The 20,587-nt window shown below is 30.9% G+C and overlaps 2 protein-coding genes across 2 annotated transcripts; both read right to left on the reverse strand.

Annotated features, from left to right (window-relative positions):
• Positions 1-14,986: 14,986 nt before the first annotated feature.
• Positions 14,987-18,751, reverse strand: LOC143566812 (alpha carbonic anhydrase 4-like). Its single transcript, XM_077053406.1, has 6 exons — positions 18,547-18,751; positions 16,310-16,515; positions 16,075-16,181; positions 15,893-15,995; positions 15,193-15,405; positions 14,987-15,061 (listed from the first exon to the last, which is right to left on the reverse strand). The coding sequence occupies exons 1-6, from the start codon at positions 18,749-18,751 to the stop codon at positions 14,987-14,989; spliced, it is 909 nt and encodes a 302-aa protein (XP_076909521.1).
• Positions 18,752-18,763: 12 nt separating this feature from the next.
• Positions 18,764-19,657, reverse strand: LOC143566813 (F-box protein At5g07610-like). The gene has a single exon (XM_077053407.1). The coding sequence runs from the start codon at positions 19,655-19,657 to the stop codon at positions 18,764-18,766; it is 894 nt and encodes a 297-aa protein (XP_076909522.1).
• Positions 19,658-20,587: the final 930 nt, after the last annotated feature.

Below are 20,587 nucleotides of genomic sequence, written 5' to 3' on the forward strand. Positions count from 1 at the left end.
CGAACGCGAATACATAATACCAGAAAATCCGTATGTTTATATTCCTATACATTTGGTACCACTCTGCATTTAAACTTCGCATTGTTAAAAGCTATATCATTGTATAATTTCAATTAAAGTAGGAACGATGAGCAACAAATTCGTACACTTCTAAACCAACTAAACTATTTGTTCAATCATTCTATTTGGAACTTTTACTGATGTTTGATGCAACATTTGTAACGCTCGGTTTAGATAAAATTTATGTGTTAATGTTGATAAAAGTTTTTGAATTTTATACCATGAAAAGGGTAAAGGGCTACAGTTTTGAACTAGATGACTTGCACGTTTGTGGTTTGAGTTAACTTTACAGTATAGTTTTGAACAAGGGTATAATGGGAAGACAAAGAGATACAAAGATAGTCAGAGAAGCGAAGACTGAGAGATAATGAAGCAATATTCCTTTTGAATATTACTTTTTTAAGTATATCACATAAATAAAGATTTTGAGGTTAAAATACCATTATTTCTTTTAAATATTAATTTTATTAGTATGTTAATATATATATATTTTTAGGACTAGCTATCCAGCTTTCTTTGTAGAGACTTTTGCTTTTTAGTGGGAGGCCATTGGTTCTAATCCAGGCAAGTGATGATGTAAATATAGGAGTATTAGCGGATTTAAACCGTTAAAAAAAACTAAACACCTTATGTATAGTGCACATGATTGAATTTAATAGACAAGTAAATTATGAAATTTGTCACAAAACGTATACATGAAGGATGATTTTTATTATTTCTTGATTTAAGGACGAAACTCAAGATTTCCTTGGCACATACAGGACGTGTAATTTACTCATATTGATTTGATCTATCAAAGTCTTACAAATTGATAGTTTAGCAGGGTGTCAATTGGGATGGATATACATCACTTATTCTTTTATCTTGACTTTGATAGAATCTAACAAATACTTTGAGAAGTTTATCTCTAGGTCTCGTGCAAGCTGGATCACACACCAATTCAGATCATTATATTACCAATAGATGTGGTAATCAAATCAAAATAGAGAATAAAGACAAGGAATAAGTAAAAACCCAATAGATTCAACTAACAAACATAATATGTTAATGATAAAGCCAACGATATGATACAATCGATTTAGTCCCTGCTATTCTATTATAATGATAGCTAATGCAAGCCCTAATAACACAATCTTATTCAACGACCAACTAAAATGACCGAAAACAAACACTATTTATAAGCAGGGGAAGTGTCGCGAACAGACAAGCAGCCACACTTCAAAGGGTCACATTTTGTTGCCAGACATCAAAATATCTTCAATAATGTTGAAATGTAGTGCAGCCTAATAAATCCTACATATATCATGTTCTATTTATTATCTTCTCATTGTTTCAGAATGTTCATGGTAAAAATGATTTTCTCGTTGCTTTAGATCATGTGTTGAATCTCTATATCAGTCGTCCAAAGTGATGGGTAATTGTTGTACTCAAAGTTACTGATGGAGGTCCATGATCGTGCTTCCAAAGGTGGCCCAAGCATTGAAGAACGTGTCATGTTATATTTGGAGGTCCATGATCATGCTTCCAAAGGTGGCCCACGAAAATGGGCATAACTTGGCCCACGAAGCTCCATTTCAAGCCCATTACCAGTCAAATCGAAGCTCGAGACGAGAAGCACATTGTGGCAAATGCCTACAGCGGTTTGGCCCATGCCCGAAGCCCAAAAACGCCTCCTAAATAAAGTTATGGACATTTTTATGTATTTTTGTCAGTTTTTTCAATTTTCTTTTTGGGTTTGTGTTTGGCCCATGGCCTTTTTAGGGCCCATTTCATATTTGAAACTCTATTTATATTATGTTGATGTAATTTGGATGGTCAGACTTGAATTTGAATAATAAAGTTTTTTCTCTTTATTTTCCCTTGACCTTTGGGTGGGATTTGGGAGTTTTGGGAAGTTCTTCACGGGTATTCTTAGAATCAACGTGAATCGATCTTCGTTATCGTTTCACCGCTGCATCAGTTACATCCTTAATAGAAGCTTTCTATATTATATCTTAGTTTCTATTAATGTCAAGTATTCTGAAATCGGTCAATCGCATATGCAGCTGAAGCAATCTAAAGAAATTTTACCACACATGAGTCACAAAAAGGATAGAAATTTTTCGTAAATCACATTATCAGTCTGAAATTTCAGAGATTTCAAATATTTGTTACAAGGATCCAAAAAAGATTTATAAAGTTACCTATCAGATTCAGTTCATCACAATTCTCTTCAAGCTTACTTGAAATTCAAGTATAATACGGAGTATAAAATAAATATAAATAAAAAAGGTGTATTGCCTTAGTAGGTGATAGAGACCGATTCGAGATGGTTAATCTTCCAATAGACCCATAGAGTTGGTTATGCTCCAAGAAAAAAAGAGAAAAGATAAACCGAACTTGAGACAATTTTCTAATTAATTTTCTTATTGAAACGATTACAACTTATAGGAAAAGAAAACATATAATAATAATAATAATAATAATAATAATAATAATAAGGAAACACAGTTAGTGTATAATAAGGAAAGTAAATAATAGATAAACTTAAATTATTATATTAAATTTTAAGTAATATAGTATATCGTATCAATTCATCACCCATTCAAAACGTTGGGAATGTGTTTTCCATGGTGGTTGCCATTGAGTCGAATTGCCGCATGTGCGGTGATCTTAGTTGGTCGCCACAGTAATCGCCAATCGAGTCTATTGGTGGCGTTCGGAGAGGTCTGAATGAAATTCCACGACAGACGCCACTCGCGTCTTAGCACTTCACATGCAAGTGTTGTTTCGTTGTGATTCCTACTATAATCCACTAGTATATAAACGTTCTTTCCATCCATCCTTTCTATGTTATGTATTATATGTTAATAGAAAATACCAAAGAAGGTGGCATCATATAATGCCACAAAGTGGGATTTGATGAAAGGTGGAGACTTGGGTTGTTTTGATAACATCGGTAGTAGGGGTGTGATGGGAAGGGAGCTACTACATGTAGTAGTACATGGAGTAATAGATTTGTAGGTGGGAATTGAATTTGGCACTTTGGAACGGGAACAAAAATCGGGTCATGGTATTAGAGGAGGGGGGGGGGGGGGTTGACATGGGTATTGAAGTTGGAGTTGTTGGTGCACGATATGCATATGTTGGTGGTGGCGATGTAGAGATTAGGGGTGGAAGGGCCAGTTTTTGGTCGGTTACCATCGACGAGGTGCAGAAATTTTGGTGAGAGCGGCGGTAAGGTCAGCAGTAATATGATTCATGGTGGTAATGAGGGAGTCAAAGTTGAACTTGGCTAGGGTGGCTTGTTGGGTAGCGAATGATTCTTGTTGGATCAATAGCGGGTCAATTTTGTCGACCATGGCCATGATCAGGTCTTCACCCGGCGAAGAAGGCAAGAGAATGATTGATGAAAGCACCAAATTGATAGAGACCGATTCGATATGATCAATCTCCCAATATACCCATAGAGTGAGTTAGGCTCCAAGAACAAAAGAGAATAATAGAAACCGAACTTGAGACAATCATCTGATTATTTTTTTTATTGAAACGATTACAATTTATAGGGAAAAAAATTATAAGATAAGAAAATATAACAAGGAAATATAGTTAGAGTATAATAAGAAAAGTAATAATAAATAAATTTAAATTAATATATTAAACTTTAATTAATATAATATATCATATCAGTAGGTTATGAAGACATCTTAACCTTCCATTTCTATAATCAATCTTAATATTAAGATGAATGTGTAGGAAACAAAAAAAAGTTTCTAAAGAGTATATTTAAATAGCCACTTTTGTTCACTTTTTGAGTTTTTTCAATACACAAAGATGATTTTTTTCCCTTCGTTGTACAACAATTTTGCACCAGATTTGCACCAGATTTTTATTGTGCTATGTTTTTTGTATTGAATTTTTTAGTGATTTTTGCGCTGAAATGTTTTTATTGGATTTTTGTGCTTTGTTTTTTTTTTGGTGGTTTTTGTACTAGATTTTTTGTGTTGAATACCGGATTTTTTATTTTGTACATTGAGAAAACAATCGAATGAAAGTTTGAATTTTAAGAATAAAATTCTCACTATACCTAATCAAGAGGAGTGTCAATGTCATCTTCGTAATCCTTCTATAAATATTTAGACAAAACAGCCTTTTTCTAAGAGTATTTAAATTCTAATTCGACTTATTTATTATGTACGATAAGGATTCAATTTGAAATTAGACTCATCAAATTTCAAGTTTTGTAAGTGCATTTCATATAACAAACATCTATACGCTACATAGTCAAATCATTTTTTATTTATTTATTTTTTATTTATTTTTTTTTTTTTGAGGGGGGGAGGGGAGGTTAAACTCAAAAAATGGGGAAAACATTTTTGATTTTTTACATATAAGTTATAATTTTTATTATTATTTTTGAATTTTTTAGAGAGGAGGGGGGTGGGGGTTTGAGCCCACAGATATTTCCAACGTTTGTCTGTATTTTAACTTTTCCCTAAAATGAATACAAAATCTATATTAATATAAATTTTATAGTGGATGGACGTAAGCCGTTAAAAAAAGGAAAAAAAACAAAATAAAAGGTGGATGTGTCATACTTATTCTTTAATAGATGATGGCCACACCTTTTTCTATATTGATATGTCTATGATAGAACTAGTGACTTGAAGCTTTTCGAAAACTACAAAGGCTTATTAGAGGGGAAAGATATTGACACAGTAAGGTGCGGTTCCATGGAAACGCCGGCCCGACATGATTGGTACCACTTCATAACAAGTCCACCCGGGTTCATTTTCCGAATACTTTATGCAATTAAACTTTTAATTTCGACCACTATAACCCATTTTACCACCTTGTTTATTTATTTAACTATGTTAGAAACTCATTCATCGGCTACACATGTTTGAATAAAGAAGATATTAAATAATTCGTAATTAATAAAGATCTAGATAAGATATAATTAAAATCTCAAACTCCATAGTATGCTGGGAAATAAGTAACTATAGTTACGCTTGTCCCCTTCATAGGATCTATCTAAGCAAACTGACGCATGCCATATCCCCACATTCAACCTACTCAAACCCACCCGTTAAAAAACCTATACACCTGTTTATTTATTTTATTTTTTTTCGGACCTTCCTTGACCCTAACCCGAATTTCTTTTAGTAAATGACCAAAATGCTCATTTGACCGGTTAAAGTAAACAAAATGTCATTTGACCATATTTTTCCCATAATGTGTATGACATTTGTCAAATTCGGGTCCCGTTGGTATTCGTTTTGTACTCGTTTATTATATAAACCGACCCGTTTTGTAAACCGAAACTTATGATATAATCAAAATGATGGATTTTATGTTACAATATTGTTTTACACTTGTTGGGTATTGAAAACATCCATTTTGGTCCTTAAAACGCGTTAAAAACACTTAAAACGAACTCCAGGGGCCAAACTGTCATTTTTGAAAGTTGGATTATATCACCAGCCACCACCCCCATCGCGCCACGCGATGGGGGCAGCCTCCCATGGTCGCGTATCGTGAAGCCTGGCGACCAGATTCTGCATATGATGTTTTCTTGTTTGTGTTATTATCCAAAATCCGATTTTTACCCTATAAATCACTTGTTTAACCCCTCTAAGCTTATCCTATAAATACCTAACCCTCTCCCACATTAATCCCTGCTCATAAACTCTTTCCTCACTCAAATTCAAGATCATTCAAGGTTATTTTCATGTTTATGTCGAGTTTGACTTTAAAAGTCAAACTGATGAAGTTTTTCATTTTTGTTTGTTTATCTTAGTATAAATTAATACTTGAAGCATATGCCACAACATATATATATATATATATATATTATACATCCCTTGTTACCTTTGGTGGTTACTTATCCGGCCTCGGTTGGTTAAGTTTCGGGCCGTGTAAGGCAAGGCTACATGGAGGACTTCATGTCCTTGATATATATATATATATATATATATATATATATATATATATATATATATATATATATATATATATATATATATATATATATATAAATATATATATATAACTTGTTTATACATATTAACCATGTTTAATTTTTGTTCATTATTCATAAGTTCCATGGTTATGGGTTTGAAGAGTCTAGCCTCGGTTTAACCGTAAATAGCTTTAAATCGTAAACCGAACTTTGTTTACTAGTTTTGTTAAATAGTTGTTTAAACATGCTTTATGATAAATTTAAGTTTCTAAAATCATTATTATAAGTTCTATGGTTATGGGTTTGTAGATTCTAACCTCGGTCTTAACCCGAAACTAGATCCGAACTAAAAACCGAACTTTCGTTTAAAGACTTTATTGTTAACTTTTTGGTTGTAAAACTTAAGTTTCAACATTTATAAGTTATTATACAAGTTCTTTGATATTTGGGCATGTGGAAACCATCTATGAACTTATTGTGAGATGAAAACCGAACCAAAACGAACTAAACCAATTTTCACTCGCTTAAGACACACAAGTGTGTTTTTAGCTATCAAGACTTGTATATTTATTTAAAAATACTTTACAAACTGATTTTAAATATTTTATTAAAGTACTTGGAATGTTGAATCCAACTTGATCTTATAACAAAGTTGGACCGACAAACCGAACACTCGCTTAATATACGTTGTTAGTTCTAAAACAATAGAACTACATACTTGGTTAAGTGTTATTATATTTTTATGAGTTATCTCATAACATTTAATATGTTGGAAAGTTGACTTTGGGTTTGACCAATTATCAAGACCCGAACCAACAACCCGAACACTCGTTAAAACCCGTTTTAGTATCTTTATTATAAAGGGACTTGCATTCTTGCATTTTTACCCACCTTTTTACTTAACATAGGTTGAGTAAATAATAAGGTTAGATACTTTAACCTAGTTTCGAGCAAACTTACATTTTTAAAAGACTAGTATTACATTTTCTTAAATATTTACACTTTAAACCTTAAACTTTAATTGTTTACATTTCTTATATTTTATTTTAAATTTTTCATAAAACAACCTTTCTAATACAAGGCTTTTATTTTTATTTAGGCCTTGCTCGTTAGACTCCATCCTCCCGATTTCGCAACTTTTACCGATCTGGTTTTATACTTGAATGTAAGTACTTTCATACCCTATTTTTCATCTTTCGTTTTGGGGGTGATATTGCATCTTATTCAAACTAAATGCTTTATACTTGAGTCTTAAACCACGAACGTTATTGTATACTTTACTTAAATAAATGCTCGATTTGGTGTTATGTGCTTACATGCGTATATGCTTATGCATTTATGCGTTTACCGCTTTTGGTTGGTTGATTCATAAATCCGTGAACTATCTGGTATTCTCTTATAGCACGGTGCCGTTAATATATTCTTATTAACGACCTCATGAAATCCGAATCTATTTGGTATTCTCTTATAGACGGTGCCGCTAATGTATTCTTATTAGCGACCTCATTTTATCCAAATTATTGCTTTTATTTATTGTTTCGTATACAAGTTGTGGCATTTCTTATTATATACATATTTGTCCAAAACTATGAATTGCTCACCAACCTTTGTGTTGATAAACTTTATTTTATGCAATGTTACAGGTTTGACGTAAGATTGATTATGGAGTTTGGAGAAACGTAACGAAGACCGTTAGGATATTAGCAAATTGAACAATATATTTATTTGCTATATTTTGTATGATATCTTATGAACAAGTATGTTATGTGACATTTTAATGTTGTGAAATTAAATGAGTTAATATTGTCGTTTTAAATAGTGTCATGCGCTTATGGGCAATCCGTCGCATCCCGGCATGTTCCGTCGCCTTTGGTCGGGGTGTGACAATGTCCACCCTCAATCGTGTCAACCTGCACATTTGTTAATCATTAGCCGACGAAATTTCAACCAACAAGATTCTTTGACGATCACAAAGCCGTCAAGTGAATAGTTTAAAAACAAATTGTTGGAGCCAACGGGAATTTTTAGGCGTATGACGAGATTTTTTCATATTCCGACGAGATCTTTTTGCTTCCACTAAGATTTTCATAACGCGTTGCAGAATCTTGTTAATTAGTTGAAAATCTTGCTGACTAATTATTAAAATATGTGGAGATTGATAAGTTTGAGGGTGGACAACTGGACATTACATGAAAAAAGCTTGCTAAATAGAAATTTTGTTTACTTTAACGAGTAAAATGGACATTCTAGTCATTTTTCCCAATATCTTTTATACCTTGAACCTCTCTAATCAATCGTATCCGTGTTTCTATGATGTAGCCACAAGAATCATAATTGACAAATGAACGAGAGCTTCGCTTGCAATCTAAACCTATATTCCTTGAATTTTAATATCAATTTCCAGGCAAATACTGTTTTATTATTGTGATGATCAGTAGGTCTTCTGGTTCTTGTATCTCGGCGAGTCGCTGAAGTAATCCGCCATCAACCGGTTGTTGGCTTCGATACGATCTCGTTCGATATATGCTCTTTTTGAAAAACGGGTGGTGGAGGTGAGCAAATAAAATTCATATAAGTTGTCGTAAGCACAATCGCCTCGTAACCGCCTCAACCTCCGCGTCGTATTCGGCTTGTCGGTCGGGCCCATATATAAAAGTAAGAGAATCCATTTAGGGTTTATAGGGAATTTGGTGTGAAGAAATATAGAGTAAAAAGAAAGATTTATAAATTTGATGAGTTTTGATTAGGGATGAAGTGGATTTATATATAAAACAATTTTTTTGGTAGTGTAAATTATGTTAGGATCTATCATTATAACTAAAATCGATGATATAAACTCATCTTTAAATAGTCTAGCACCCAACTTACAAAAATTAACATAAAAATATCACATATTTAAATTTTTTTTTACCGGTAAAACGAATTTATATCATCAATGAACAACAATTACAAATCGAAGAAATTGGAAGAAAATGACATAACAAAAGCATTAGACTTTCCACCACATAGTACATGCATCTTAAGCACGTACGTATGTATTTGTGTGTCTAAAACCAAAACGCTACCACCTAAAATAAATATAATGAAATATATATTTGAATTAGCATGATGACTCCGTTTCTTAGAAGCTGCAGTTTTGATGACGATGATTCCGCCCCACTGTCTTTCGCGTCTTCTCCTGTGCCCCTACAAATAATTAAAGCCATCATCAAAACATCGTTAAGGCGTTGATGATTCCATTCCTTTGTTACGATTGGTATTTTTTTATTTTTATTTTTTGGTTTTTTTGATTTTGTGTAAAAAACTTTACTTATTTACAAAAAAAATAATATATTTTTTAAATATCTGGAGAACCAACACGTTTTCATCCATTTGCCGTCGACACATTTGGATCCCTAGCTCCAGAGGCGGTTCGATTTTTGGACCGGTGCAGAAGGTGGTCCACAATGACTCGCAGAGCCCGATGAACCAATGATTGATATTTAGTATAATATGCTTTGCGATTCATAAGGGGATAGCGGTGCAACTTGTTGCTCGCTTACCCATTATCCAGATGTAGCTCGATTTGTGATATATATATTAAAAAAAAGTTAGCTTTGTAACTAAAAGAAAATATTTACTTCAATTTTTTTATAACTGTTCTAATTAATTAATATTCATTGTCAATAAGTGTAAAATATTTGAGTTTATGTGATAATTAGTAAATGAAAGATATAAAAAGTAAATGATGCCAATATTAAATGTTTGAACTATTGACCTCCTATTTTACACTTTAATAATCTTACCACTCCACTAAAGTGGGAATAATAATTATATTATACACTAAAATAATTGTCATATTTTGTTATAACAAGAAGAGTAAAATGTTATTTTCGTGTGTTTTGTCAAATAATATGAATTTAGTTTAAAAGGTTTATTTTTTAATATGGACTATCTATGTTTCTCAATTCTTGTTAATTACATCGAAATCACTAACCCCATTGAATTTAATCGTTAAATCAAAGGTAGACATGTCTTTTTCACTCTTTCTTTATTATAATACTTATTTCAGTGAACTGCGGTTTTCGTCCTTGTGGTTTATCCAAATATACGGTTTAGTCCAATAGTTTCAAGTTTGCAATTTTTGTCCTTGTAGTTTCATTTCATTTTCAATTAAACATGAATTTATTAACATCGTTAAGTTTGATCGTTCACCTATCTGCATGTCCCTCACGTGACGACCAATTTTGTCGTTTTTCTCCACAAATAAACCTAAGTCCTAATTCGCAAGTCACCTCACGTAAGGGGTTGTGGTGTATTTGGGGAAAAAGAATAAAAAAAGAACAAAATTGCCCCTTCACATACCTCATGTGAAAGACATACTGATGGTTTTAACGACCAGACTTAATGAGATTAGTGAATTCGGGTTTAATTGCAAGTGAAGTGAAACTATCGGGAAGAAAATCGAAAATTTGAAACCACTGGACTAAAACCGCAGATTTGGACAAACCACAGGGTGAAAACACAATTTATCGAAATAAGTATTATAATAAATAAATAGTGAAAAGACGTGTATACCCTTAACTTAATGATTAAATTTAACGAGATTAGTGGTTTGGATGTAATTGGCAAGAACTGAGAAACGTGGATGGTCTATTTACAAAAAATAAACCTTTTAAACTAAATTCACATTATTTGTCAAACCAAAAGAATAAAAATGACATTTTAAGAAAAAAGATTGAAAAGAAAAATAAGATTTGCCAACCATAAAGCCGTTTGAAAAAGTCCCAAAAGTTATTTAAAATATAAATAACTTTATTAATTAGTACGTAATTTAAAAGAAGATATTTTGTTAAGAAAACTCTCAATCAAGTTTTAATATTGTTCCGATAAATTCCCTATTATACTTTCTAGTAATAAATTGAAAATTTTCATATTTGTTCAAACAAAATAAGCTAATTAGAACATTTTTGAAACTTAATTATTATTCACTAAAAAATTTTCTTCAAACATTCTATTTAAAATTCAATTTTAAAAAATAATAATCACTATATAATAACCAAATGTATTTGCTCTATTTAGATCATTTAACTTTAACATGTGTTTTATATATGTGTGTGTATAGTTAATAATCAAGAAATATCTTTAAATACTATTAAAGCAATACAATGTGGACACATGGCCTTCTTCTAGGTTGTCCACATGTGCAATCCAGTCATCATATTTTCATTCTCATGTACTCTAATATTCTGCCATGTGTCATGTTGACCAAACACCAAAAAACTTATTTGAACCTTAATATTTTTCATAAAAATCATTTTAATCTCTCTCTCTCTCTCTCTCTCTCTCTCTCTCTCTCGACTTACTAACTCCACAATCCACCATCTTCTATATTCCGGTAATGTAGATCGGGATTAATCATTTTCTGGTAAGGTTATATATTATACTCTAATGGCCAACAATGTTATTTGATTTTTCGGCAAGGTAATATTTTTTTCCGGTAAGGTTTTCCGATATGGTTTTATATTTATTTTAATTGTTATATGATTTTGTAATAATCTCTTTAGGTTGTATATAAAAATCCAAGATTGAATTGATATTTTAAAGTTATTACGGTTTTCCGGTAAGATTTTTGTTTTCTGTTTTTGTTTGTATTTAATCTCTCTCTCTCTAACTCCACCATCCACCATCTTCTATATTCCGGTAATATAGATCGAGATTAATCGTTTCCAGGTAAGGTTATATATTATACTTTAGTGGCCAACAATGTTATATGATTTTCCGGCAATGTTATATCTTTTTCCGGCAACATCATATTTTCTTCCGGTTATTGTAGATCTAACCTTTTTATCTTTATTTTCATTGTTAACTGATTTTTTTAAAATCATTTTAGGTTCTAAATAAAAAACGGCGATTAAGCTAATATTTCTACATTTTTACGTTTTTCTCATAAGTTTTTCGGTTCATGTGTTATATCTATAACAATGGTTGTTTTATATTTATTTGAAGTTTTATATTTTTCCTGTATTTTTCTTTTACATTTTGTTCTTCTAGGTTCTACATAAAAAGTTCATCCATGGACATTATCATTAGTCTTTTTCCGGTAAGGCCAATAATAAATTGTAAATCAGTGGTTTAAAATTCCATAACATGTAGCATTACCGCGATTAATTTTTTTATTTCTAAAACGATTACAATTTTGAATTTTAAATTTCAAATTTAAGTTAAATTTGAAATTTGTAAATGGTAAGTCAATATTCCATAACGTCTAAACTTACCATCATTACAACGTTTAAGTTGGTAAGTTAAACGATTTGATTTAAAAAGTTTAAATTTACAAATTTAAATTAAAGTTGATTTTTTTATTTAATTGTTGGTCAAACGTTTAAGTTGATAAGTTAAACGATTTGATTTAAAAAGTTTAAATTTCCAAACGATTTGATTTAAAAAGTTTAAATTTCTAAATTTAAATTAAAGTTGATTTTTTTATTTAATTGCTGGTCAAACATTTAAGTTGGTAAGTTAAACGATTTGATTTAAAAAGTTTAAATTTCTAAATTTAAATTAAAGTTGATTTTTTTATTTAATTGCTGGTCAAACATTTAAGTTGGTAAGTTAAACGATTTGATTTAAAAAGTTTAAATTTCCAAATTTAAATTGAATTTGATTTTTTTATTTAATTGTTGGTCAAACGTTTAACTTGGTAAGTAAAACGAAATGATTTAAAAAGTTTAAATTTCCAAACGATTTGATTTAAAATGTTTAAATTTCCAAATTTAAATTAAAGTTGATTTTTTTATTTAGTTGTTGGTCAAACGTTTAAGTTGGTAAGTTAAATGATTTGATTTAAAAAGTTTAAATTTCCAAATTTAAATTAAAGTTGATTTTTTTATTTAATTGTTGATCAAACGTTTAACTTGGTCAAACATTTTTAAAATGTCTGGTCAAACATTAAAGTTGAATTTAACTTTTAGTTGAACTTTTTAAATGGCTGATTAAACAAACATTCATAATGTCTAAAATTACCATCACTAAAATTTATAATTTATAAAACGATGTAATTTAAAATTTATAAATTTTCAAATTTAAATTAAAGTTGAATTTTATGAATTACTGGGTAAATATTTCATAACATGTAACATTACTACGATTAAAATTTATTATTTGTAAAACGAATATTAATACTTAATTTTCTCATTTCAGTTATGTTCCCAACTTAATATAGCTAATTTCATGGGTTGAAGATTTATTGATAAGATATCTTAGTTTATGTTTAATATTGATGTATATTTTTGTTATTATTCATGTATTTATGTATTTTTCACAATTCATGTAATTTATTAGATTTTTATATAATCAATCATATATAGTTGTTGGTTTTGTCTATTTAATATATTTTAATCAGAACCGATGTATTAAAGAAAAGTTTTATTTTTGTATCTTATATTTATCTATTTATTAATGATAATATATATAATTTATAATAATTATTATAATTTTAGTAATTTTGTTATTATTAATTTGTTACATTTTCTAATTAGTTGTTACATATTATTTTGACAGAAATAATAACATTTATTCTTTACCATTTTTTATATTTCAATATATTTTACTTAAAACATTATTATTTTATTATATTGTAAGATACATTATATTTTCTATATACAACCAATTACATTATATATTGAAAACCCAATAAATAAGTTATAAAGTTTTCATGATTTAATTACAAGATATTTAAACTTCTTTTAAATTCGGAAATTGACCAATATTTCAACAAATTTTTAAAGATTTTAATATTCTCCATAATTTTAAACTCATTTCAAAATCTTTCTATAATTTTTTGAGGTTTTCAAATTAACCGAATTAATTTGACTTTCTTTATTTGTTAAAAAACGAATTAATAAGTTATAATTTAAGTATCCCAATAATACAATTTATTGAGTTTGACTATCCTTATTTTTTTAAATAACTAATAAGGATAGTTAAACTCAATAAATTGTATTAATGGTTTTAATACAATTTAATTAACATATTTAAACTCCTTTTAAATTCGGAATTTGACCAATCTTTCAACAAAGTTTTAAAGGTTTTAATACTCTCCATAATTTTAAACTCATTTCAAAATCTTTTCATAACTTTTGAAGTTTTCAAATTAACCGATTTGATTTTCATTTTTGTAATTATTTCTAAATTAAATAGTTATATTTTTTCAGCTTTAATTATTTTCAAAATCAACATAAAATTTTTTAATCTTTCCAAAGTTACATGAGAATTCATTTATTGTAAAACGTTTTTAAGTTTTGCAAATATAACAAAATATTAATGTAAGTGATTTAAAAGTTTGTTGCAAGATTGGTCAAAAATCAAAAACAATTTCATAATTTTTTGAAGTTGACTAATTCCAATTTTTTTATATTATGTAACTATTATGAAATTATTTCAAAACGGGTTGTTTTGAAATAGTATCAAATTTGTTAGTTATAAAATGACGGCCAATAAAATGTTTTTATTGATATATCTTTTTGGTTTAATGGTTTAAGTTAGAAACATGTTTTATGTTGTCATTTTACTTTTTTTGTTGTTGTATGTTATTTTGTTTTAATAAAAACAACAATTTAATAAAAACAACTTTATTAATGTTCAAATGTTACTCATTATTAAATATGTTATTATGGTATATTTAATTTGAATGCTAGTGTTTTATTATATTTTCAGGTGGTGAAGCAAAATGAGTTTTTTTGATAGAATGTTTGAAGAAGTTGATAGTGGTTTAATATGAAAGAACATGTTTATGTCTTTTGTTGATGCTTTTTGTTGTTCGATGTACATTAATTTATTTTAACTTTTAATATCTAGACAATGTAAATGGTTAACGTTTTAGTCCGAAAGTTTGAAGAAGTTTTGTGTTGTTTGAATTTTTTGTTTAAATTTATTATATTTGTTAACATATTTTTCTACCCGTGTGTAACACGGGCTATACCCTAGTTAATAATATAAGAGGGCTTACTCTTTGTCTTCAAATTGCGTAACTGTTCTCCCACTAAGTTGTTGAACAGGCCTGGCGTTTTCTTTAAATTCCTAGAACAATCAGACAAGATCGAGTACTTAGGTTAAAAACATAGGAGAACACCAAACCTTGACGTACTGCATTTTTGTTCAATATAATCTTTATTATAATAGTCATTGCATGAAAAGGAAACAAGACTTACGGCTTCAAGAGGCCCTTTGAGTGATTCGATTTGTTCCTTTGAAATCGATTTGACTGTCTCAGCAACGGTCCAAGTGACGCCCTCTGCGCATGGAGGAGTTGTAAGAGAACCACCATATCGGAAATACTTTTTGCTACTTGTGATGCTACTTGCACTTACTTTCCCCAAATCAGTTCCTTTAGCACTGATTTCTTTAAACTTGCTTTCAGACAACTGCATACATTAAGTGATCACTAACACTAGCTATTTATTAATGTAGCTAGCTAGTAGAACCAAAAACATTACTTTTCATGTTTAATTGCTTTATTTTCATATTTAATATAAAAGATTCATGATATGGGAATATAGGACGTTTGGCCTACATATACCAACATGTTGGATAAAGATGTCCCAAACTCCAACGGCGATAGTTCAAGTCTCATGTTGGACAAAAGGTGTATATTCAAAAGAAGAACTGGAGAGGGTGTTAGTTTGTCGTTCTAAAAAATAAGATATATTATTTCTATATATTGTTTTACTAAACATACACAATTCATAGCATTTTTATAAATAAACCCATTTTACTACTAGAAGCTCAGTCGAGTGTCAAGACTCGTTTTCATATCATATTACATGATCTTTTACTGTTTGTTAAAATATATATAAGCTACGTACTCTTTTTCACTACGTCATCTATAAATATGTAGAGAAAGATACATACTTTTTCAATAAAGGGATCAGGCTCTCCAATGGCATATAGAACGCCAACAACTGCCAGTTGATCTTTGTCATTCTTATGAACAAAATGTATTTCCGCGTCATACCTATAACATCATGCATAAATCACTTGAATTATAAACCAATAGTAAGCCATCCCATAATGAAGGGATTCAAAACACATGCCTCTTCCCGTCGAAAGTGTGCTCCCCAGGTATATGCCAATGGCATTGAACTAGTTTGTGTGTTGAACCATTCACTTCTATTCCTCCTGCATCTCCGTCCCATTCAACCTACAAAAAATATGAAATTTATAATAATAATAATAATAAAAATAAAAATAATAATAACAAGAACAACTGTAAGAACAAATATCGTTGTAGCATGCACTCATGAGCTTATTAGGTACTAGTGAGCATACCGCGATATGGTGGCCTTTATTGAAAAGCTTGGCAGGAGCTTCTTTGTAAGACCGTTTCAAGTCATTGTGTTGATCTTTTGCCTTTTTGGCTTCAATATCAACAGGAGACTGTGACTCCCCATCCGAGCAAACTTTAAAACCTGCATTTAGAGATCCCCATTTCTTTGGTCCAATCGGTGACACGTCATCATGGTTGAATTCATGGTCTGTGCACATTATTGAATCCTTATATCATTAATAAAACACATACAAAGAAACCTTTTTTCTAACTTTTGATTGCATGACCAAATTGCTTTTGAAAAATATGTGAAGAAATTTTCCATTTTTGAAACTTAATTCTTATTCTTTGGAAATATTAACCTAGATTTTCTATTGCATTTCTTTTGGCTAAGCTAATATATATTACAAGAACCAAATGATGTCAAAATGATATTAATTAGCCAAAACGTACATTACATGCATGCACATACCTTTGGATGCATCCGCATAGCATGTGATGATCAAACGAAACGATAAAAGGATGAAACAGAGAGACAATAAATTAGGTTTTGCCATTGTTGGGATGAGGTAATCAAATATGAGCCATTGCGTATGTTAATTGTGAAGTTGAGTTAATCTTATACGTGCATATATAATTTATAACTAACACAATATCGTTCGATTCAAATTCAACCTTCTTTTTACTATATTTGGTAAATGATCAGCTCTATAACTAAAAGCCCAAAGTACATTCATGAAAAAAATGTAATATGTCAAACACTATGTTTTATCATTTTTATAAACGACCGAATTATATAAAAAACAGCTGCTAGCAAGAATGCAAGATGCATACTATATATAACACTGAGAGTTAGAAGTTTAAATCAAATTTTATTAGTGGAGTTCATGAGTTTTTGAGTAACAAGCACTTGAATAAGAAAAGGTTTTAAAATAAAAAAAAAATTAAAATATATAACTATATATCTATCTTAGTTATGTAATTTCTGTAATTTTCATATAAATTGTAATTGTATTAACAATACATGATTATTTTGTTGACTGTAATTCACTTAATGATTAAACTTTAAAGTTTAAAATTTTCATTAATTACCCCTGTAATACACGGGCCTCAATCTAATATACTATATATAAAGCATGAGTTAAAGATGTCTTAAATTTTAGAGAAAATTCCAATTTGCCTCCCTGTGAAAAATGTTGCATAACTTTCAATTTTTCAGAATATACTTACAACTTTGGTCCCTTAACTTCATTATTTTTTTTGTAAAGTTTAATCATAGTTACACATATGCCCTCTAATTTAAAACTAACCATCCCACGACTTTTTAAACGTCATAACTTTTTCACACGTTAATATTTTTTCAAAAATATTACATCATAAAAACAATGTTTTCAGACTCGGCCCGAACGTCAACCCAGGCGTCTTACCGGGTCAAAGGTCAGACTGACTCGAAAGGTCGGACCGGTCATATATAGATATTATAAACGAATAATGTAAAATCCCCTTAATACGGGGGATAAAATCTCATCATATATGTATTGTTGATATGTATTGTTCTTGATTATTGATTAATATCTGTGCCAACAATTAGCACTAGCTAGTCATGCCATTTGAATTGTGAGTAGCGGGTCATGATCTTTATTAGTTTTATAAATTGTACTTCGCTAGTCGTTAGTACTTAGTAGGGGTACTCGTGTTATGATTAATTTCCATGTTAGTCTATAAGCAGGCCAAGTATGTTTTAAATAATATGCGTGATTTGAGTTATAGACACTCTTTTAATCTCTGAAACTCTTTTGTTCCCCACTTCTTGTTGCTCCAGTTAATTCTTGTCTTTCTAGCTTTCTTGCACGCGTTCTAAGCTTCCGAATATTGTTTCATCGAAGTCACATTAAACAAAACATGTTGTAAAAATGTCTCGAGTTAGTAGTTCCAAATACTTAATGGCTAATAGAGTACGAAACGAATTGAAATATTTCATCAAACACGAAACCAAGTCAATGAAACATTATAACAGACATCGCACTTGCATATTATATCAGACATGTAACGGAGAGAAAATAATAAAAATAAAAATGAAACAGCAACTCAGATTCAATTAATCATACATAGGGAGATTTCTTTGGGCTGAAACTTTAAAACCGGATTGTCGTTTAGAATGAAGTTATAGATTGGATATAGCGATGCACTTCTCCGCGTCCAATTCTAATAAGGTTATTAATGGTGGTCATATGCTTACCACTCTTATCCAGAATATTGTACCTTATGATCTTCTTTTTAATTTTCAACACCATAAATGCATCTTCTTCTTCTTCTTCTTCTTCACCTCTAACAACATCAATTACTTCAAACTGGTTGTTGTGGATCATCTGAGGACAAACGTCCGGAAGATCATGAATCTCCACTTTGTACTTGACAAACCACCCCGAATGGTCCCTTGACATTTCGTACACAAGTCAATATATACAGGATCCATACTTGGCGGTACCCACCCAATGCAAATGGCCTCGAGATTCCCCAAAGTACAAATACGTGCTACGATAACCATAACGCCTCATAGGTTTCTCAGGGGACGCTATTGGCAACTCTTTTAGCTGTTCTAGATTAAGATCAAAGTACGATAGAATATTACGATCAGAAGGATGCCAGTAAACAGCCTCATTCCAATAAACTCCATTACCGAAAGGCGTATTATAAGAACTCTCGGAGAAATAACGGTTTAGATTCTTCCATTTCCTTGTGTCGGACGAGTATATTTGAATTTCGACAAGAACAAGATCTCTAGTAGGATATGGATATGAGAAAGTAATACAAAATACTTTGTAATGTGGACAACTTGTCTGATGATACGCCAAACCAACAAAACGATCCGTGTCACAAGAATAAACCAACGGGATGATCGCAAATTGCTTGGTGGTGGGATTGAACACGTAATACATACGATCGCGTACATGTCCTTGACGGCTACAACAAAGAAGTAAGCCATTACATGATTGCAGAATTCTGATACCATTAACATCAGGGTAGAAATCGAGACTATGGAAAGGAGGTGTGGTTCGGTATTCACTCTCAAACGGGACGTACTTGTTGCGAATAAAAAGACCAGGAGAGATCGAAAGCTTGTCAATACAGAGAGTGAAACGCCGGTGGCTTAAACGCGATTGCCAATCTTTGGATAAACATTTGAACCTTAGAATGGAGGTAGCAGGGAGCCGGACAAGGATTTCGGTTAAAAGGTCGTTGTTCGAACCGATCAAATGTGCAGACGGACACAATTCATCATTGGAATACGTTTTTAGGGTTTTTCGGGTTTTCTTGATTTCGGCTATGGTATTTACCGTATTTTCCATTATGTGATTGAAGACTGAGGAAGGGTTTAGAAGGTGGGTTTAATAGAATTTTAGCAGTAATTAACCTTTTACTCCGTATATCTTTGTATTAAGTCACGATTGATTATTAATTTTATCTAATTAAGACTAAACTATCAATTGATTATGTTACATTTATTATTATTTCTTTGTATTAAGTCAAGATCTCTTTAATGGGAAATTCAAAATTTAAAGCCATTGTTTTCATGTAAAGTTTTTTTTTAATCTCTGTGATTTGGCAGCCTCACAACACACCATTTTTAAAAGTTCAAGTTGGTTGTGGATCGAGATGTTGAAGTGAAAAATTACCGTGTGCGTATGGGTTCTTTGTTAGTGATTTTAGTGTAATTGGGGATTAACTTGTTGATCAAGTTAATTGTAATACGAATCTAAATAAGTCAGGTGCGGGGTGCACACTTATTTCATCTTATTATAATTTGTACTTAAGTGCAAAGCCCCTAAGTCATGGGGGTTCCAAGGGGGCAACAACCCCTTGGCGGGGGTCCGAGGGCAACGGCCCTGCTAGCAGGGTCCAAGGGGCGGCAGCCCCTTGCAGCATCCAAGGGGCAGCGCCCTTGGCTGGGGTCGAGCTGTCAGGTCAGCTTGTAAATTTTTTATTTCAGACATATGTTGCTTCATTAAAATTGTATTAGAAAAATAATTTAATAAATCAACAAAAGCGTATTTTCAGTTATATTAGATAACTGTTGTGATAACTGCAAAGCAATTTTCATTGTCCCTGTCTCAAAAACCCTAATATAATTTGTTTTAATCATACGATACAATTTCTGGTTCACAATAACTCTCTCAAATCCATATATACTTGTTTCTTGCTTTCAAATCTGAGTTTTATTCGGTCAAAATATTTGGGAACCACAAATAATTTTGATCTGAAAGTGTTTCATGACTCTC

Source organism: Bidens hawaiensis, unplaced genomic scaffold (genome assembly GCF_021521415.1).
Source record: "Bidens hawaiensis isolate Kalapana, Puna unplaced genomic scaffold, B.hawaiensis_p1.1 tig00023052_1, whole genome shotgun sequence".
NCBI classification, from domain to species: Eukaryota; Viridiplantae; Streptophyta; class Magnoliopsida; order Asterales; family Asteraceae; genus Bidens; species Bidens hawaiensis.